This window comes from Myotis nattereri, assembly GCF_964212035.1.
Source record: "Myotis nattereri genome assembly, chromosome: 2".
NCBI lineage: Eukaryota > Metazoa > Chordata > Mammalia > Chiroptera > Vespertilionidae > Myotis > Myotis nattereri.
Window position 1 is genome coordinate 40,306,180 of NC_138076.1, and position 22,567 is coordinate 40,328,746.

Genomic DNA, 22,567 nt, shown 5'->3' on the forward strand with positions numbered 1-22,567 from the left:
AGGGTCTCTCAGCCAGGCCTGTGCCCTCTCGCAGAAGACCTGAATAGATACTTCTCCAAAGAGGACATACAAATGACCAAGAGACATGAAAACATGTTCAACATCACTAATCATCAGATAAATGCAAATTAAAACGACAAGGAGGTACCATCTCATACTTGCCAGAATGGCTATCAACAATAAATCAATAAATAGTGGCAAGGATGTGGAGAAATAGGAACCCTAGTACACTGCTGTTGGGGATGCAGACTGGTACAACCACTATGGAAAACAGTGTGACGTTTCCTCAAAAAATTAAATATGGAACTGCCATTTGACCCAGTGATCCCACTTCTAGGAATATATCCAAAGAAGCCTGAAACACCCATCAGTAAGAATATATGCACCTCTATATTCATAGTAGCACAATTTACAATAACTAAGATCTGGAAACAGCCCAAGTGTCCATCAGTATATGAGTGGATAAAACAACGGTGGTATATATACAAAATGGAATACTATGAAGCTGTAAAAATAAAGGACCTCTTAAACTTTGAGATAACACTGAGACACCTGGAGATTATTATGCCAAGTGAAATAAGCCAGACAGTGAAAGACGAGCATCACATGATCTCACTTAAATGTGGAATCTAATAAACAAAATAGATACAGAGTCATGGAAGCATATAACAGACTGAGGATCCTCAGAGGGAAGGGGAGGGATAGGGGAGGAAAGAGATCAACCAAAGAACTAATATGCAAAAGTGCATAATCCATGGACACAAACAATAGTAGGATGAAGGCCTGGGGATGGGACAGGGGTGGAGAGGAGGGGGTAAGGGGAGGGGTGGGGGATAAGGGGGACATCTGTAATACTTTCAATAATAAAGATACATTTTTTAAAAATAGTCACAAGGTATCCAAATGGTTCAAGCAAAAATTCCAATGCTTCTCTCTTATTCATTTCATTACAAAATTATTTCATTGATTGAGCCTCATTTGATAACTTTCTTAGTAAGTTCCCAGCTTTCATCAAGTTCTGCCTAATGCTGCCATCTCGTGGTTCACAGTGTAACTGCAGGCAAATCATATTGAATGGTTGATGTGCCCATTCAGAAAGAGAAAAAGAGCTGTGGAAGCTTAAATAGTCCACATTAACGTTCTATAAGAATTGTTAGCAATATATAAAAATATATAAATTATTTTTGAAACTTTACTTTATAAATGTTTCTTTATTTAGATCTTATCATCTTACCCTTATTTTAAAGTTGTCAAGATTTTTTCATTTTGCTCCTCTTTAAGGATTTATTAAGTATTCTCTAGAAGTATATACATCAAAGATTTTACAATATCCTTTGCTCATAAGAAAGCAAATCAATCATTTATACTGTGTAGAAGAAATAAAATATCTTCATTTTACATATATTGCTAGTATAATAACTACATTGCAGTGAACTATGTCCCAGTTATTTTATTTTTATTGATTTATAATCAGCATAAAACATATTAGTTCCAAGTGTGTGATAATGATTCACTATTTGTATATATTTCAAAATGATCACCACAATAAATCTTGTTAATAACCATCCCCATATATATTTAGAATTTTTTTCCTTATGATGAGAACTTTTAAAATCTACTCTCTTAACATCTTTCAAATATTCAATACAGTATTATTAGCTATAGTCACTATGCTGTACATTACATCTCTGGGAAATATTTACTTTTACTTATAGTTGGAAGTTTGTACTTTTTGACCCCTTTAACCCATTTTGCCCACCTCTGACCACCACTAATTTGTTCTCTGCATCTATAAGCTTGGTTTTGCTCTGTTTTCTTGATTTGTTTTTAAAATGTCAGATATAGTGAAATCACACAGAATTTGTCTTTCTCTGTATTACTTATTTCACTTAGCATAATGCTCTAAAGTCCGTCCATGTTGTTGCAAATGACAGGATTTCCTTAATTTTTATGACTGAATAAATATTCCAATGAGTGTATATCCTATATAATAGAGGTAATATGCAAATTGACCATCACTCCAACACAAGATGGCCACCCCCATGTGGTCAAAGATGGCCACCCCCATGTGGACACAAGATGGCCTGCAGGGGAGGGCAGTTGTGGGCAACCAAGCCTGCAGGGAAGGGCAGTTGGGGGCGACCAGGCCTGCAGGGGAGGGCAGTTGGGGGCGACCAGGCCTGCAGGGGGGGCAGTTGGGGGCGACCAGGCCTGCAGGGAAGGGCAGTTGGGGGCAACCAGGCCTGCAGGGAAGGGCAGTTGGGGGCTAACATGCCTGCAGAGGAGGGAGGGCTGTTGGGGGCGATCGGGCCGGCAGGGGAGGGCAGTTGGGGGTGACTGGGCCAGCAGGGGAGCAGTTAGGTGTCGATCAGGCTGGCAGGGGAGTGGTTAGGGGGTGATCAGGCTGGCAGGCAGAAGCGGTTAGGGGCAATCAGGCAGGCAGGCAGGCGAGCAGTTGGGAGCCAGCAGGATTGTGAGAGGGATCCCAGATTGGAGAGGGTGCAGGCGGGGCTGAGGGACACCCCCCAAGTGCATGAATTTCATGCACCGGGCCTCTAGTATATTTTATATATATATACCACATTTTCTTCATTCATCCATTGATGGACACTTATGTCCTTGTTATTTAAAAAAACAGGAAAATAAGTTCTGCTGTACTGGAACTGGGCTGCACAGCATTTCCTGGGGAAATCTGCTGGACTCAATAATTTCTCAAGTTCTCTAAGCCTTCAAGTGAATCCCAGAGTAAGGAAGAGTATAGAATCTGAGATGCTCAGGGGCTAAAGGACTTTCACGGGGATGCCATTCCTGCTGCTAACCAATGTGTGGATTTCCTAGACAACATCCCTGCCTGGCGCTTTCCCAGCCACTGCTTGCCTATCTTTAGTGTCTGAAATTCAGCACTTCCCCAGGAAATTACTTTGCCTTGAGACACAGAGTTATTCCTTACCAAGCCCCATAACTTCCTATAGCATCTCTCTGCAATCTTAATTCATCCTTGGCTATTTCCCCTCACGCCCGCCACTTTTAACTCCTCTTTCACAGAGAATTCCTTTCAGTAGTCGAAGACTATTCTCCTGCCCCATCCTCTCCCCTCCAGGATAAACACTGCCTGCTCTCAACTGTTTCTCATGCGGCAGGTCTGCATCTTGCCCCTTTCCGGATCCAGATTTGCTGCCCTGGAGTACTACCTATGGCATCCACAAGTACATTTATCAGGCAGTGGCATCATGATTCCACTTCATAGGCTTTCCTGGCTTTTCCAAACACATGACTGCCCGAACAATTCCATTGTTCAGTGCCTCCATAGCTGATTTTGAGACTGAAGAGAAAGACTCGAGGCTCTCTCTTATCAGTGTTATATATGTTGATTGCAGAACCCATAACTTCAGCCTGCTAAGCCAGCTAATGGGTTATGGCTATTGCTCTTTGAAGGCAACTGCTAGCAGTTCCTCCCAAATCCATTTCTCTGTATCTCCAGGGATCTGGCTGCCTTGCTAAGAACCCAGTCTCCCCTGTAATTAATTGTGTCTACATGACCAAGTACTTGCCAATGTATGAGCAAGAGGGACATTTACAACTTCCAAAGCACTGGTGAAAAAGCAATTCCTTATCTGAGACTTCCCTTCTAATCCCTCCATGTTGGCTGGAAGCGGAAACAATGGGAGCCAGCTTGGAGGGCACAAGTTGTGGATGACAGAGCTGCCCGGCCAGCGCAATCCTTGATGTATTCCTAGGACAGAGTCTGCCTACCCACCAGGGATATTATGAAAGAGACACAGACATCTGTGTTCTTTGAGCCACTTGTGTTCAGGATTTCTTTGTTACAGAGTGTAGCCTCTGCCATGACTAAAATACCCTCATGGCTTTTGTAATCTGCAACTTTGATAAGCAAACACGCTATATTTACAAAGTAATCACAGATAAACATTCATCAGAATAAGCAGAGAACAAAAAACCCTATAAAAAGTAAATGTTATCCTTTCATGTCATATTATTGTAATAAAAGAGAGAAACAATTTTCAGAGCATAAGAAAGAAGCACTAGTAAGTGGAAGGCTGGGAGTCGATTCTGGAAGAGAGCTTGCTTCTGCCTGCCCCACTTTATACCATCCTGGATGTAGGAAAGGTGTTGAGCAATGGAGCTAAATACTCTGCAAATTAAGTCATTGGGAAAAGGCCTTAAAGGACACTCAGATTTTGCTGAGATAAATCTATTCTATTCTACCCAAACATTTAAAAATTTAAAGCTTTTCAATTCTACCTTATCATGAGAATATGATAAATGTATGAACCTAAAACCATGCCCCCCCAAAACCTTCTGTACATCAAAGGACATAATCAGAGTAAAAAAGAAAACTATGGAATAAGAGAAAATATTTGTAAATCATACACCTTATAAGAAGTTATTAGCCAGAAAATATAAAGAACGGGAATCCTTGTACATACATTGCTGTGGGGATGTAAATGGTTTAGCCACTATGGAAAACCATATGATGGTGCTTCAAAAAATTAAAAATAAAATTACCATATGATCCAGCAATTCAACTTCTGGGTATATGCCCAAAAGAATTAAAAGCAGAGTCTCAAAGAGATATTTATATATAGATGTTCATAGCAGCATTAATCACAATAGCCAAAGGTGGAAACAATTCAAGTGTCCATCAGCAGAGGAATGGGGAATGGATAAAATATTTAAACATTTCATATCTATATTTAAATATTATTCAGCCTTAATAAGGAAGGAAATTCTGGCACATTCTATAGCATGGATAAGCCTTGAGGACATTATGCTAATTGAAAGAGGCCAATTAGAAAAGACAAACACTTATGATTCCACTTAAATGAGGTATTTAGAGTAGTCAGATTCACAGAGACAGAAAGTAGAACAGTGGATGCCAAGGGCTGGAAAGAGAAGAGTGATGAGGAACTGTTGTTTCATGGAGTATAGAGTTTCAATCTGGGAAGAGGAAAGTTCTGGAGATTGGCTGCAAAACAACATAAATGTAATTAACACTACTATAAAAGTAAGGTTAAGATGATAAACTTTATGTTGTATTTTTATCACATTAAAATTTTTTTCAAACCATATCAAATTTGTTCCAAGGTCATCTTTATGTTTAACTCTTAGTAGAATATTAGGCACAAATAAAATTTAAAGTGGAATTGTCTCAAGACCATAGCCCAGGAATATGGAGTCCTACAGTGGAAAATGATTTCCTAAAAAAAATCAGGCTGCTTCCAATGAAGGCAAAAATGGTCTATAGCCAAAATCTTTTAGAGGAATGAGGACATATTTCTACAAAATACTACAAAATACAGACATATTTAGAAAATGACAGTATTCTATCTTTCACTAATTAATAGATTTTTAAAACTTTATTTTAATCTTAACAAGACTTCCAATCAGGTAAAGAGTTCCCAGAAGGGCTAATCACCTGTAGGTGGCAGTAAAAGCACAGTGTCATGTCAAAGCAGCTTTGTCAATCTGTATGAAAACTAGATAACATACATGAGCAATCTAAAATTATTTCATGCTCAGTTGTGTAGTTCTCCTACATTAAATACACATACAACAATTGTTTATCTGGCCCAGGCACTTTCATCTGTGCCTCTACCTGGCCAACCCTATCCTATTTCTTCTTTGTCTTTCCTCTGCTTAATGTCTTTGTAATTATATCTACCTAGAAACATGGGCATTCATTTTTAGGACATGGCACAGCTTTCTTTCTTACAGAAAAAGAAACACACAGACATTAGTCAAATCAATAAGCCTCTTTATTGAGACCTTCTGTGTGAAGCTCTATGCTAGGTGCACTAAAATAAGTGAAGATGTGCTACTTCCTTGTTAATACGACAGACACAAAATGCAAAAAATAATATGAGAGATGAGAGTACTTTCAAGGGAAGAATTACAATACAACTGTAAAAGAGATAAGTCACAGATACCTCTAACTCCCAGTTCTAAAAACTTATGATTACTGCTCCTAAATAAAAAATTACATTAATGTTAAGGGATTAATTCCTATACTAGAGGCAGGATAAAGCAGACCAAGCACAAGTCCCTCTGTCCAAACACACATACCAGCAGGTTGCCCTGCAGGTATGAGGGTGGTACTACCTACTTCCTTCCCTTTCTGTTAAAATCCTATTTAGACTTCATGATTTGCTGCTGGTAAAAGCCTGTAAGATCTAAAGTCATAAACTTAACTCCGCTCAGTGCAGTTTTATTACCAAGGGAAGAAAAAAGCCCGCACAGTTTTTGTTTTCCTCTGCAGGCTGACTATAATGTTTCCAAGCTGTTCTCTGCCACCAAGAGTGACAGCTTTCCTGGGAGGGTTGTGGGAGATCAAGTGACTATGGGTGGACCATTTTGGACCCAGCCCATTCTCACAGTTGCACTTCCTGCTTACCATATATCAATGTAACGGTTAAAGGAAAAAGAGTTAAAAGTAGGTAGGCAAATTAGCTGAAACAATCTAATACCACCAGAAATGGATAAATGTCTTAAACAGATGAAGATGAACACACTGACATAAAGGTAAATTAAAAATAAGGTGAAAACATACATACTAAAGAACAACAGCACAATAAAAGACATGAACGGAGAGTGAAGACCAGGAACTAGCAGGACCCCTCAGGGCTCTGGGTACACCGAGTTTAGAAGAAGCCCAAACACCAACACACACATTCAGGGCTCCCAGGGATGAGGTTTCATTAAGTGATTCCTGAATACATTGAGGTTTCCACGCAGAAGCTGTTAGGGCAGAGTCCCAAGTCCTATCCTACAGCGCTCATCGCCAGTCCTACACAAATTCCAAGAAAGACAAAGATAAAACATGTGCTGCAATGGGAGCAGATGCTTAGAAGGGTGGGAAGCCCTTCAAGAAAGCCTCGTCCAACTTCCCATTTCTTCCAGTTGGGGGTAGTGGTGATCAAAGAAATGAACTAACTTTTTACAAAAGATAGCTCAGGTAACTAATTAGCAGCATAGGCAGAGCTTCTGTTCCTAGTCTGAAAATTCTCAGGAAAATTTTAAATATGGTGCAAAGAAAAAAGGGGACAGACAAACCAGGCAGGAGACAAGGAGAAATAATATATGGTATCTAAAACATGTATTTTACACAAGCTATAGTGCAATGATTCATAGATAAGAACTGAGACTGAATGTGTTTCAAAAAAATTACTCATGGAAATAGCTTAGAAGAAGCAGTCTTCATAAACACAGTTTTCACAAACTCAAAGCCCAAAGGTGGTTTTTACTGTTGTTTTTGTTTGTATTAACAACAACCTTTTTGAATATGAAATGTAACACATACAGAAAAGTGCAGCATGCTGGACAACCCATTTGTTTCTTCTCCCTTCTCCACCCTGCTCTGTCCCAGAGGCTGAGGGTACACAGCCCCCCTGGCTTCCACTGAGTTCTGCTAATGGGAGCCTTGGAGGAGGTTCAGGTGAGGAGGGGCCTGAGGCCAGGGTACTTATTTCCCAGGTTCTCTCCTGCAAGGCAACCTCAGGCTTATTATCCTCTTTCCATAGGGTCCCTCCTTCTAGTAACCTCTCCCTTCTTAGATCTTCCTGGGCTTGATGATGGTGGGTGCAACAAGGTTAACAGTCTTGCCAAAGGTTCCCTTTTTGTCATTAGGTTTCATTCTTTTGTCATTCGACCCTTATAAATAAGTCCTTCTTGAATTGTTCGAACTTAAGTATGCCATCGGTTATCTACTGAGGCCCTCACAGATACAAAGACAACGCATAAATATACAGCTTAGAGAATTATCACAGGACAAACACTAGAGAAAACAGCACTTGGGTCAATAGTGGAACTTGCCTGCATCCTGGAAGCTCCCCCCAGGTGCCCCCTCCTTACAAGCTCCTGCAAACCACCAAAAAGTTTTATCACCTGAGCATACGTCCCTAAACATTTTATTTGTTAGGTCTGCTTTTGAAATGCATATAAATGGAATCATACAAAATGAATTCTTTCATGGCTGGCTTTTTGCACTTACCACTATGTTGTTGCAGGTGCCTTCTATATGATTTTGTTTGGGAAAAGCATTTAATTTTGTGTCTTCTCCACAACTAATTTATCCATTCTGCAGATGCTGAACATGTGGGTTGTTACTAATTTGGAGTTATGGAAATAATGCTACCAGGAACATTCTTAACTATGTTTCCTGGTGCACAGGAACATGCATTTCTATCTAGAAGTGGAATCTGAGTCATAGGACACATATATTTTCATTGTAGTACTTAATATCCAACTATTCTTCAAATTTAAACATTCCACCAGCAATGCATAAGAGTTCCTTAGTTGCTCTATAACCAACACTTCATGCTGTCAGTCTTTTTCATTGTAGGTATTTTGGTATGTGGGTAGTAATATCTTTTCATGGTTTTAATTTTTGTCAACTTGATTACTTATGAGCATACTTACATGCTTACTAACCATTTGGATATACTCTTTTTGAGAGTTTAAAAGTCTTTGGCCTACTGAATGGAAGAGATATTCCCTGGCACCAAAATTAAATTTACAGGCTGATAGAATGCAGCTACCAAACCTTTCCTTTAATGAGGAACAGGGAAAGGATGGCCTACTTCCTCTGCAGACTTTTTGCTAAAAATGAAATTACTATTCTGATGATTCTCTATTAAGTACAACCAACTTCAATGAAAATTACTAAAACAAAGTATCCTATCTAATAATAGAGAAACATGGTAATTAGCTGTACATCCGCTACCCTTCCCATTGGCTAATCAGGTCAATATGCAAATTAACTGCCAACCAAGATGGCGGCCGGCAGCCAGGCAGCTTGAAGCAAACGGAAGGCTTGCTTGCTTCGGTGACGGAGGAATCCAACGTTCCCTGCCTGCCTTGCCGGCCTCTGAGCTTGCAGTTTAAGAAACATTGTTACAAATATAGAAGCTAAACAAAACCCCAGAAATCTACTTTCAGCCAGCCGGGCTTCAGCCAGCAGGACCGCAACATTGTTTCAATTATAGAACAAATGCAGATCCCTGCTTTCAGCCAGCTGGGATCTCAGAGCGGGAGTGAGCAGGACCGCAACAGTGTTAAAATTATAGAACCCAAACAAACCAGATACCTGCTTTCAGCAGCCGAGGCTTCAGAGCTGGAGCAAAGCCTCAGAGCTAAAGCTGGCCCAGAATAAAAAAAGAAAAGAAAAAAAGGACAGGTTGGGAGCTTCAGTCACCCGCCAGCCTGAAAACAGCCCTCAGCCCCTCACCCAGACTGGCCAGGCACCCCAGTGGGGACCCCCACACTGAAGGGGGTGTGACCAGCTGCAAATAGCCATCATCCCCTCATCCAGGATGGCCAGGCACCTCAGTGGGGACCCCCACCCTGATCCAGGACACCCTTCAGGGCAAACCAGCCGGCCCCCACCCATGCACCAGGCCTCTATCCTATATAAAAGGGTAATATGGCCGAAACCGGTTTGGCTCAGTGGATAGAGAGTCAGCCTGCGGACTGAGGGGTCCTAGGTTCAATTCAGGTCAAGGGCATGTACCTGGGTTGCGGGCACATCCCCGATTCCGGTCAAGGGCATGTACCTGGGTTGCGGGCACATCACCAGTAGGAGATGTGCAGGAGGCGGCTGATCGATGTTTCTCTCTCATCGATATTTCTAACTCTCTATCTCTCTCCCTTCCTCTCTGTAAAAAATCAATAAAATATATTTTTTTTTTAAAAAAAAGGATAATATGCCTCCCAGCACCAGGATCAGCGGAGCCATGAGGCCTCCCAGCACCGGGATCAGCATGACAGGGGGCAGCGACCAAACCCCCTGATCACCCTGCGGCTCTGTGTGTGACAGGGGGCGGGGCCACAACCTCCCTATCCGCGTGCTCTGTTCGTGACAGGGGAAGGCGCCCCAACCCCCTGATCAGCCCTGTACTGTGCCTGATAGGGAGGAGCTCCCCAACCCCCTGATCGCCCTGCGGGTCTGTGAGAGACAGGGTGTGGCGTCCCAACCCTCCGATTGGCCCTGCTCTGTGTGTCACAGGGTGCGGCACCCCAACACCACCCCCCCCACCAGCCCTGCTCTGTGTGTGACGGGGTAGAGGCATAACCTCCCCATCGACCCTGCCCTGAGTGTGATAGTGGTGGCGCCCCAACCCTCTGATCCACCCTGCTCTGTGTGTGACAGGGAGGAGCTCCTCAACCCCCTGATCGGCCCTGCTCTGTGAGTGACAGGGGGGAGCTCCCCAACCCCCTGTTCGGCCCTGCTCTATGCGTGACTAGGGGTGGCATCGCAACCTCCTGATCTGCCCTGCTCTGTGCATGACAGGGGGCAGCGCCTCAACTCCCCAATCGGCCCTGCTCTAAGCCCGACCAGGGGCTGCACCTAGGGATTGGGCCTGCCCTCTGCCACCCGGGAGCAGGCCTAAGCCAGCAGGTCATTATCTCCCGAGGGGTCCCAGACTGCGAGAGGGCACAGGCCGGGCTGAGGGACCCCCTCTCTCCCCCGAGTGCACAAATTTTTGTGCACCGGGCCTCTAGTAATACCATAATACAGATAGAGCATAACACAATCTTAGAATCTGAGAATCAAGAGTAAGTAGCCCTGGATTACAACATACATACTACTATGTTGTCCTCAACATACTTTGCTGTTGGCATAAAGATTAAATTTGATGACGCATTTAAAGCACTTAGAACTCTGCCTGACGATTATTCACCTCTGATTACCTCTGATAATACAGATAAGAGTAACTGCAGAGATAATGAAAAAATCCTAAATAACTCTTCTCAAACCAACAACCTTCAACTGCACAGACGTGTAGTTACTTCTTTGTATACAGATGACTGTACACTAAAATCCTCAATCACACACATACTAGTATACAGGTTTTGGATTTAAGTAAATCAATAACATGTGTTTCTTTAGCAATCCTGACTCTCCACAATACTTTTTTCTTCTAAACTGCTACTTCCTCACATTACCAGGTATTTTTCCCTACACACTCATATCTCTCTCTCTCTCTCTCTCTCTCTCTCTCTCTATATATATATATATATATATATATATATTTATAATTAGAGGCCCGTTGCACAAATATTTGTGCACTGGGGGTGGGGGGGTCCCTCAGCCCGACCTGTACCCTCTCGCAGTCTGGGACCCCTAAGGGGATGTCCACCTGCTGGCTTAGGCCCACTCCCCGGGGGATCGGGCCTAAGCTGGCAGTCAGACATCCCTCTTGCAGCCCGGGAGCCCTCAGGGGATGTCCACTTGCCAGCGGGGAGCAGGCCTAAGCTCCAGTCAGACATCCTTAGCGCTGCTGAGGAAGTGGGAGAGGCTCCTGCCACCACTGTGCTGGCAGCCATCAGCCTAGCTTGTGGCTGAGCAGAGCTCCCCTGTGGGAACGCACTGACCACCAGGGGGCATCTCCTGCACTGAGCGTCTGCCTCCTGGTGGTCAGTGTGTGTCATAGTGACCAGTCATTCCCAGTTTTCTGCTGTTAGGGTTAATTTGCATATTGCCCTTTTATTATATAGGATAGAAGCCTGGTGCACGGGTGGGGGCCAGCTGGTTTGCCCTGAAGGGTGTCCCGGATCAGGGTGGGGGTCCCGCTGGGGTGCCCTGCCAGCCTGGGTGAGGGGCTGATGGCTGTTTGCAGGCTGGTCAAGCCCCCCAGTGGAGACCCTCACCCCATGGGGGTGTGGCCAGCCTGGGTGAGGGGCTGATGGCTGTTTTCAGGCTGGCCACAGCCCCTTCTGGGTGGGAGAGTCCTGCTGGTGTGCCTGGCCAGCTTGGGTGAGGGGCTGATGGCTGTTTGCAAGCTGGTCAAGCCCACCAGTGGGGACCCTCACCCCATGGGAGTGTGGACAGCCTGGGTAAGGGGCTGAGGGCTGAAGGCTGGCCAAGCCCCCCAGCGGGGACCCTCACCCCATGGGGGTGTGGCCAGCCTGGATGAGGGGCTGATGGTTGTTTGCAGGCTGGCCATAGCCCCTTCAGGGTGGGGGGGGGGGGTCTCTACTGGGGTGCCTGGCCAGCCTGGGTGAGGGGCTGAAGGCCGTTTGCAGGCTGGCCACACCGTGGGCTGGAAGCAGGTATCTGGGATTTATTTATCTTTTATAATTGAAACTTTGTAGCCTTGAGTGGAGCCCAGGTTGGCTGGAATCCTGGGTTGCCCCTGGCAACCCAGGCTCCCAGATGCTCCTTGAGCAGAGTCTACAGCAGCTGGAAGCAGGTATCTGGGGCTTATTTGTCTTCTATAATTGAAACTTTGTAGCCTTGAGCAGAACTCAGGGCCAGCAGGGCAGGCAGGAAACTTGGCTTCCTCCATCGCCAGGGCAACACAAGCCTCCTGCTTGCTCCAGCTCCGTGGCCGCCGCCATCTTTGTGATGGAGTGATGGTTAATTTGCATATTACACTTTTATTAGATAGGCTATGTAATATATATTACTCTCCTTTAACTGTGAGACCAGAGTCCTCAGGAGGTGGCCATGTACATCACAATAACCAGAGAGCTCTACTCAGTCACCTGTCCTGTCCCAGAGACTCTGGATTACTAGTCAGTCAGTGAAACGTCACTGCAAATTGTTGGCCTGGGGTCCCATAGGATTTCAGTGAGTACTGGGCTGACTGCACTGCCATGCAGAAGCCTTCTCCTAAGATCCTCTAAGTAAGAGAATCTTTAATATTTTTAGGGAACTCTACTTTCATTGCTGATTTAGATCTATTTTAACTTAAATTATCTATCACTTTGCTTATCGGGGTTCATCTTGTTTGCTAATTGCCAAGGAGAAATACAAGTCAGGAAGTCAAGTGGACAGGAGGTTCATACTAACTGGGCTGTAAGATTATAGCTGTAAGTTGCTGTGGAGAGAGAAATACGTTAAAAACGGGAAATACAATTTTATCTGTGGCATACACAAATCTCTAACATAGGAGCATGTTTTCTAATGGGGATTTACTGTGTAAATCTATTAACAATATCCTTTCTAAGAAATATAAAATAGCCTTAACTAATTTAAATTTTTATATTCACTCAAACTGGGCTCAAGCACTAAAATGAAAATCCCTTAGGGCTTTTTACATCTAAACCAAAATTCAAAATAGAGCTAAAACAGGTTCTTTCATAGAATGAAGGAAAGGGAACTCTGTAGCCTCCCATAATATGAAAGATCCCTCTTTTGCAAGGTGAAAATTTTCTCTTTCACTAGATTCCAAATAAGTGAGGACATTAAAGCTTCATGAATGATCCCTAAATGAGTTAAGTTCTTCCATTTGAATAAAAATTAATGAGGTTCAAGTATTAAAGAAGCAAAATAGACACTACAAAAGTTTCATTCTTGATCCACTGTTTACTTGCTGCCAGTTTGGGAAAGATATTTTTCACTGTAATTCTTTTCCAACAAAATAATTATTGTGAAGAGCCAGGAACACAGAGAATAAGTGCTACAGGGGCATGAAGAGAAGGAGAGAAAGGTCCCGGCCCCTGTTTCCCTTGCCTAAGTCTCTACATCTGATTTGTGATTGGCAGGTCCCTCATATAACTAGTCAAAGTGTGCCTGATGCTGACACCTGGCTCAGTAATTTGTCCATGACTCTCTCCACCCTCCATTCCCTCACCTACTTTTCCAGTCACACATTCAAACAATATTTATTAAAAATCGATAATACACATACATATATATTAATGCCAGCCCTCAAGGATCTCAATTTACTACAGGATAAAAGGCAAGTAAATATGCAATAATAATACAAACACACTCCACTACAGGGATAAGTACCAAGTGCTAAGGGACCTTACAGGGGTGAATAAGCAACCCAGCTTCAAAGGTCAGAGAAAACTTCCTAGAAAAGGCATCACTGAAACTAAAACTTTAAGGATCAGTAGCAGCTGGCGAAGCCAAGAGGTGGAAGGGAATGAGTGGTAAGGAATGTCACCAGTTGGAAGAGCATGTGAAAGGTCAAGAAGAGCACACGCAGAAGGTCCCAAATGGCTACAATGGAAAGGAAGTGGGAAACGAGTAGCAGCCGAGCCATCTCAAGCTGTGCTGTGGGGACTTCCTATCTGGCCCCTTCCTTCCTTTCTCTGAGAGACTGGCAAGTCAGAGGAAAGAATCTCCCTGTGGATGACAAAGGACTCAAGTCTTAACGCAATATGCCATCAATGTATCTCTTGATTTTAGCAGCACAGGGAATACTAATCAATACTTAATATCAGAAACCTTTTCAAAGGCTAAATGAAATTAAGGTAATGACAAAATTGGATTCTATAGATAAAAGGTTCCCATCTCCTATCAAACTCACCTACACTGCATATGAAATATAACTCCATGCATAAAAAACTGATCAATGTAATTGGCAATTAACAGATCCCGTCTAGTGAATAATCAATGTAATCACCTCATAATGAGAACTTATTACAGCAAAGAGGGCAGAAAGGGGAGGAACTCAGCACCTGAAGAAGCTGAGCCTGTGGGCTGTTCTTCAGCAAGTCATGGCTTGCTGAAATGAGCTCAAATCTTCATCTGCACAAGAAATAGTTGCTTTGGTTGTTGCCTACACTTCTAAAATTCATTATTCTGACACACTATCCGAATCCAAAGTAATCACCAAAGGCATAGATTTAAATAAATTTTGTAAGTCAAAGATTTACTATAATTTTGTCTGAGGGGGAAAATAAAAACAAAAAGCATGGGCGTTCAAACTGTCTTAATAAAAATACAGTTCATTTTAGTTCATGTACTTTACAGAAGTAGACTAGTCAAGTATAACCAAATATAAAGTTAATTAAAATTTTAGGACAACCAAATGAAATTATTTCTTTTTTTAAGAAAAGAGAAAGTAAAAACTTTAATATAACTAGGCAGGCAATGATTGGATGGCTCACTTCCCTCTCCGCTGGTTTCATTTCCCTGCTTAGGTTAAAATACTCCTAACATGTAAATTACTCCACTAAAGACTGCTATAGTCCCTTCTTAGCAGTTTGCAGGGATATTTATGCAAAAGGAACTATTTTTAGACTTCTATGTGACAGAAAGGGGATATAAAGCACTGGGGACTTAAAAAAATAAAGCATTTATGTATATGGAAAGCAGAAGTAAATAACTAAGTATCCCAATTTAACCATTTAAAAATGTTTTAACAGTAAAAAGTGGATATTCTATTATTTTAGGAACTTTGTGGTAAAGGATTAACTCTGTTTAGGAGTACCTAAGTGCCAGATATTATGTTAAACTCTTGGGATTTTTCTGGTTTCAAATCCTCACAACCCTATCAAATGGGTATTATCTCTATTTTAACTGTATAGAAACTAAGTAGGAACAAAGGCTCAGAGTGGGTAGGTAACCAGACAAAGTCACACAGCTTAGAAAATAAAAAAGCTATACTATGAATCCATTCTCTCAACATCAAATCTCATACTCTTTCAATATATGATGCAGACTTGAAGCATCAAAGCAAAAAAGTGAAGATATTTTCCCCTTTTTGTATAACTCTCTTAAATGCATGGTATCATTTCAAGGGAAGTTTATGCTCAGCATAGCTTCACAAACAAATCATTTGTGAAAGAGAAAAACCACATCCAGTCAAAGCTAAAAAAGCCTTATTTCAGAGAGTACTTCCTGAAAGAGAAAAAGCAGCAACGAGTAACAACTCCTACACCAAGAAATATATTTGAGACATTTTAAAGCAACAGAAGAGCCTAAAACAAAGAAACATACCATTTTTTAAGTATATCAATTCCAGAAAGAGAAGCAACTCAAGGGTCCTTCTTTTATAGACCTGAATATACCGAAAAATGTTCCTCTCTAATACAGCCTTTTGATGGACAGGAGGTAAGTTGCATTTAATTAACTTCATCGTAGATTATCTGAAGTAATGCTGTACTTACTGAATTTCAAAATCATTGTTATATTTTAATGATAGATTACTGAAACCATGCTGGTGAAGAACCTTGAAATGAGTTATGCTGTCATCTCCCTGAATTATTATGATTTTTCATTTATTTTCAATTTTTACATTAACAGTAAATGTAATTTTGTTCAACTTAAGGAAGATGTTGAAATGATAAATCATAAGTATATTTAAGAGTCATCACTTGGTTTCAATTACAATATTTCACAATGTGTACTTCAAAGGCTTTTAAGAAAAGAAAGACCATAGATAATCATGGAATTGAAAGCTTCTTAAATGTTGACTTAAAAGCCAACTGCTTTTCAATATTTATCCAAAAATATATCTGCATGTGCAGAGCACAATCTATATTGGCAATGCCTTTAAAACACATGCATCATGCTTAATTTTTCAACCTTAAGCAAATGAATACAAGTGTTGGTGACATACAAGCAGTTTGAGCCCATTGGAGAGGGTGTTACTCAAAAAATGGTTTGTAAGTACAGAATGCATATGACAAAATTTGGGGATGAGGATGGGTGAAGTATTAGAGAAAAAAGGATGCTAAATTTCATTTACATTATAATTGCTACTATTTAAAAAATCACTGAAGATTTAGTTTTTCTATGTAGTACTCGTCTCATCTGATAGAAATTAATATTCTAGTCACATCAATATTTGGATATTTTAATACAGGTGTTTAAACATATAGAAATATATCCCAAAATCATATTTCACCTAAATATTTGGCAAACTAGCTGTAATCAGGAAGAAAGGGAGGGAGGGGGAAAGGAAGGGAGGGAGGGAAGAGAGCGGGGAGGGGGAAAACAAACTCATCAGCAAGTGTCCAAATTATTTTTAAATTATCAATAGCCCATGATGCCACCGACCACACTGCTAACCCCCACAACAGGGCTGACTTAGAGACAGCCCACTCTGCAAAGTGACATTTTTGAAGGAAACTCTTCTTACACCTCTGTATTTCAAGGCGATGCCACAAGGTTCCATTTCTTTGTAGCGACTCTATTTTTAAAATCCCTGGTGTTAGCATTGCATCATGGGTGATCGAAGTTTCACATTGTGGGGGATCCGTGACATATACAATCACTAAACTCCTTTCCATTAGAAATGAACTTTTTTTTTGGTGATGGGAATTAGTTTTTGCATACACATAAAGTTATTGAGTGATGTCTTATTAATAACCACTTGTGTTTAATATTCCCTTTTAAAATTTAATTTGACAAATAATACTTACACTTCTGTATCTCTGTAGAGTGAGGACATGAAAGTTACTATACCAACAATATCTCATTCTCAAGGTGTTGCCTTCTGTGCACCACTACAGCAGTGAGATCTACTTCAAAGACACTTGTAAACACCATCTGGAAGGCTCAGTTTTAGACACACCCAACTGTACATTAGAAACTAGCTCATCTATTGTTCTAAGAGTAAAGTTCTTAATCTGTACACCATGGCACAACACACTGCTGTCCCAAGACCTATGAAATTTATAGAGAACCTAATACTATGAAGAAGTATTTACCACTTAAAAAAACAAAACACGGTTTAATGGCCAACTAAACAAGTCTTCATTGATAAACTAGAGAGTAGTTTCTGAGGGTCACCTCATCAAGGGTTCCTTCCTTCACTCATCCATCAACTCAGTAAATGTTTACTTTTTAATAGCTACAACTTACTCAATAGGCTATGGGGATATACCAGTAAAAAGGGAAAGTTTCTGATCTCAAATGAGAATTACTGTGAATATTCAGTAGTTAACTAGTTATATGGTTCCTTTATTAGTTTTCTAACACATATTTTATAGATTAAACTTGTACTTAATGAGTTAAAATTTATTATTTGATATTATTAATCTGGATTACAAAATATTTAAACAGAATGAAGATGATTAAAAAGTGGCAAAGTAAATTGTAAGATTCAACATTCAGAATGGCCTTTTCCCAATTAGTCCTATTCAAGGAATGATAATTATAGGAGAAATAGCTACCCAATTTTAGGGAAAAAAAATCATAAAGTTTATTCCTCAGTGAGAAGAGAGATGGGCAGGGAAAGAGAAATGAGTAAGTTTGCCAGTACAAATTACAACACTCCATACCACTTTCATCGGTTAGTACAAATTGTTATTAATACCTAGGAAATGTATTTATTAATAAATATTAAGACACATATATTGACTCTACAATATAAAGTACTCCCAAAATTAGAATCCACTGCATGCTAAGTATGAGAATGCTAACATTTATTTTTCAGCCAACGGTTTTATTCCTCCTAATATTCGCAACTGTTTTACAGTTTCCAAGTGTCACGCCCACCAACTATAAGATGACCACCTCTCACAATCAAGCTCAACCTGGCTCTTCTAATAGCTCATACCCAGATGAATACAAAATTGCAGCCCTTGTCTTCTACAGCTGTATCTTCATAATTGGAGTATTTGTTAATGTCACTGCCTTATGGGTTTTCAGTTGTTCCACCAAGAAAAGAACCACTGTAACCATCTATATGATGAATGTGGCATTGCTGGACCTAATATTTATAATGAGTTTACCTTTTCGAATGTTTTATTATGCAAAAGGTGAATGGCCATTTGGCGAACACTTCTGCAAGATTCTCGGGGCACTCACAATGTTTTATCCAAGTATTGCCCTATGGCTTCTTGCTTTTATTAGTGCTGACAGATACATGGCCATTGTGCAGCCGAAATATGCCAAAGAACTTAAAAAAACATTCAAAGCCGTGCTAGCATGTGTGGGAGTCTGGATAATGACCCTGATAACCACCATCCCACTCCTCCTGCTCTATGAAGACCCTGATAAAGCCTCCAGCCCTGCCACCTGCCTCAAGATTTCTGACATCGTCCACTTAAAAGCTATTAACATATTGAACTTCACTCGACTTATATTTTTTTTCTTGATTCCTCTGTTCATCATGATTGGGTGCTACTTGGTCATTATTCATAGTCTCCTCCATGGTAGGACATCGAAGCTCAAACCAAAAGTCAAGGAGAAGTCTATTAGGATCATCATCACACTCCTGGTGCAGGTGATCGTCTGCTTCATGCCTTTCCACATCTGTTTTGCTTTCCTGATGTTGGAAGGGGATGAGAACAGTTACAATCCCTGGGGAGCCTTTACCACCTTCCTGATGAACCTCAGTACCTGTCTGGATGTGATTCTCTACTACATTGTTTCAAAACAATTTCAGGCTCGAGTCATTAGTGTCATGCTATACCGCAATTACCTTCGGAGCGTGCGCAGGAAAAGCTTCCGATCAGCTAGTTTGCGGTCACTAAGCAACATAAATAGTGACATGTTATGAGTAGTAAGTTTTTTGTCTCCAACCTCCTTAAATTCACTTTATTAATTACCCTAGAGTCAGTGGACATTTTGTATATTATCAAGTCCCTTATTTCCTGAAAAAAAAAAATAAACCTAAAAACTCTTTTGTGTGATCGTATTGTGGCAACATAATTAAATATTCTAAAGTATACTAATACATTAATTATTTTTATTTTTAAAACTTATATAGAACATTTTCATGAAGTACTAGGAGAAAACATCCAATATGTGTTTCATATTCAAGCCTTATCTAAATATACTAGTATAGTTGACTTAGCTTTTTGGATTTAATTCTATGTGCAAGTGAATCATGATGTCAAGGCAGTAGGCAAAGAAAATCCAGCTACTGTTCAAAATAATTTGATGAAAGTGTTTTCCATCTAGATATAGCTCCCTTTGGTTTAATTTATACTCAGGATTGGTGGTCCAAACACAACATTTTTTTGTTTGAAGTTAAACTTCCAGGATCTTACAAAAACAACTATGTTCATCTCATCACTGTTATTTGCTACAGAGCAAAATTAGTGGGAGCAAGCATTTGAGCGAGCCTATGGAGACCATGGCCATCAGCCCTCCTCTACTCTGAATTCATTTTCTTTTGGAAACAGGCTAACGTCATCCAATAAACACTTATTGAGAGCCTACCAAGCACCAGACTGTACTTAAGACCAATGGGGGAAACCTAACCCAAGACCCTATTTCTGACCAATAATCCAAGTTTTTTCCTGTGACATGTTTCTGCTATATGGTAAAATATCTTTCTCCAATATAAAGAGTTGCTCTTCCTATGTGATTAAACATCACATTACGAAAGAGATTGATTTTTTTTTCCAGGTCATATGTCACAGTATAAAAAGCACTAGCCAAGGACCTTCCCATTTAATTTTCCCTAATAAAGTAACAAACAAAGTAACTTCTCCATTTAAAAAGAAATGGAGCCGAAACCGGTTTGGCTCAGTGGATAGAGCGTCGGCCTGCGGACTGAAAGGTCCCGGGTTCGATTCCAGTCAAGGGCATGTACCTGGGTTGTGGGCACTTCCCCAGTGGGGGATGTGCAGGAGGCAGCTGATCGATGTTTCTCTCTCATCGATGTTTCTAACTCTCTATCTCTCTCTCTTCCTCTCTGTAAAAAATCAATAGGATACATTTTAAAAAATAAATAAATAAAAAATAAAAAGAAATGGAAATCCTATATAATAAAAGGGTAATATGCAAATCGACCGAACAATGGAATGACCGGTCACTATGATGTGCACTGACCACCAGGGGGCAGACGCTCAACGCAGGAGCTGCCCCTTGGTGGTCAGTGTGCCCCCACGGGGGGAGCGCCACTCAGCCAGAAGTCCAGAAGCTGGGCTCCCAGCTGGAGAGTGCAGCGGCGGTGGTGGGAGCCTCTCCCGCCTCCGTGGCAGCACTAAGGATGTCCTACTGCCAGCTTAGGACCACTCCCCTAAGCCATCAGTCAGTTGGACATCCCCAGAGAGCTCCTGTACTGCGAGAGGGCGCAGGCCCAAATCTCGTGCACCAGGGCCTCTATTGAACTATATAATCTGTAAAGCCTATATTCTAAATATGTACCCAAATGAGTTAATTATAACTTCCTCTCTGTTAAATCACTTTTATTATTCTTAACATAATCATCTCCCAATAGGACTTAAAATCAAATCAATGCTTTGGTTATCACTTGATTTCTATAATTAACGTGGATAAATTAATATTCTTAAAAAATAAACACAAAGGAGCCTAAAACAGCATTTTAGTACAAGAAGATCCCTTAAATCACAGGTTCTCAACCTGTGGGTCGCGACCCCTTTGGCCAGGGGTCCTCAAACTACGGCCCGCGGGCCACATGCAAATACAAATGTTGTATTTGTTCCCGTTTTGTTTTTTTACTTCAAAATAAGATATGTGCAGTGTGCATAGGAATTTGTTCATAGTTTTTTTTTAAACTATAGTCCGGCCCTCCAACGGTCTGAGGGACAGTGAACTGGCCCCCTATTTAAAAAGTTTGAGGACCCCTGCCTTTGGCGGTCGAACGACCCTTTCACAGGGGTAGCCTAAGACCATCCTGCATATCAGATATTTACTTTACAATTCATAACAGTAGCAACATTACAGTTATGAAGTAGCAACGAAAATAATCTTATGGTTAGGTCATAGCATGAGGAACTGTATTTAAAGGGCCAGAAGGTTGAGAACCACTGCCTTAGATGATCTGTTGTTTTAAATGTAAAGAAACTAAGGTCCTAAGAGGATTATAAAGCAAATTCAGTTCTCTTTTCATGTTAATCACCAGTTTTTTTTTTTAAATAATAAAAAGGAAACAAGCTTATGGGATGTAAAAATTCTCATAGCTACATAAGCTAAAGGAGTCAAGACCATATTGAGATGTAGTTTCTCAACAAAGAGAAAACTACTTGAAGTTTTTAGTTTGAATAGTCATGTAAGCAAGATACTTTAATAGATATCTTTAAATAAATACTTCTAAAACAATGGAAATAACTCCTGTTTATGTAGAGTTATGGTACGCAAATACAGTCATAAATACTCTTAAACTACATGGATTAATCTGCTCTTATGTAATTTATTAAATGGCAAGTTCTCTATAATAGCTTTTCTTAATTTGAGAGCACAAAACACAACAAAAGACTTTGTTACCACAAAGACAACGAAGTGAAAATGTATGTCATGGTTCTCACAATACAATTATAAATAATCTAAACCAATTAATTAAAAATAATTTTACTCAGCATTGTAATTAGATACATTTAAACAGGATATATAAAAAGCCAAAATTCCACTTCTCTGGAGGGATTTGATTCTGGGAAACAATGTAACATTCACATGTAAATACTAACAATTAAAAAATAATAGGTATATAAGGACAAATGTTCGATAGGCATGGGTTACTGGAAGTTCCTAATATATATAGCTTTTGTAATGTACCTATCTTTAATGTCAAAACCTTAATGGCTACTTTTTCTGAATATGACTCTAAAAAGATCAGGAAAGTAACATGGACTGGAAATAGAGTGTTGGGAAACAAAACCACAGACATTAACTGTAGTTGAAGTCATGGCAGTGGACAAGACAGCCCAGAGGAAGCACTTGAAATAAACTTGAGAAAGGAGCGTAGGCAGTAAATAAGGTCAAAAAGGACCAGGAGAGCGTAGTATGCTAGGACTCAAGGGGGCGGTTATTAAATAATGAGAGGTCAAAAGTATTTAATATGCTATTGAAAAGTCAAAGACAACTGAAAATAAGTCACTGGCTTTAGAAATTAGTTGGATACTGGTGAAATTTATTAGAGAAATTTTAGAAGTGATAAGGTTAAATAAAGGG

At 40.6% G+C, this 22,567-nt stretch overlaps 2 protein-coding genes across 2 annotated transcripts in view; one reads left to right on the forward strand and one right to left on the reverse strand.

The window, feature by feature from the left end:
• The window catches only part of UBAC2 (UBA domain containing 2), a 187,093-nt gene that overhangs the window by 123,340 nt on the left and 41,186 nt on the right, over positions 1 to 22,567 (reverse strand). The gene's annotated exons all lie outside the window — the stretch shown is intronic.
• GPR18 (G protein-coupled receptor 18) lies at positions 17,016 to 19,485 on the forward strand. The gene has a single exon (XM_081115419.1). The coding sequence runs from the start codon at positions 18,102 to 18,104 to the stop codon at positions 19,203 to 19,205; it is 1,104 nt and encodes a 367-aa protein (XP_080971545.1). The 5' UTR covers positions 17,016 to 18,101; the 3' UTR covers positions 19,206 to 19,485.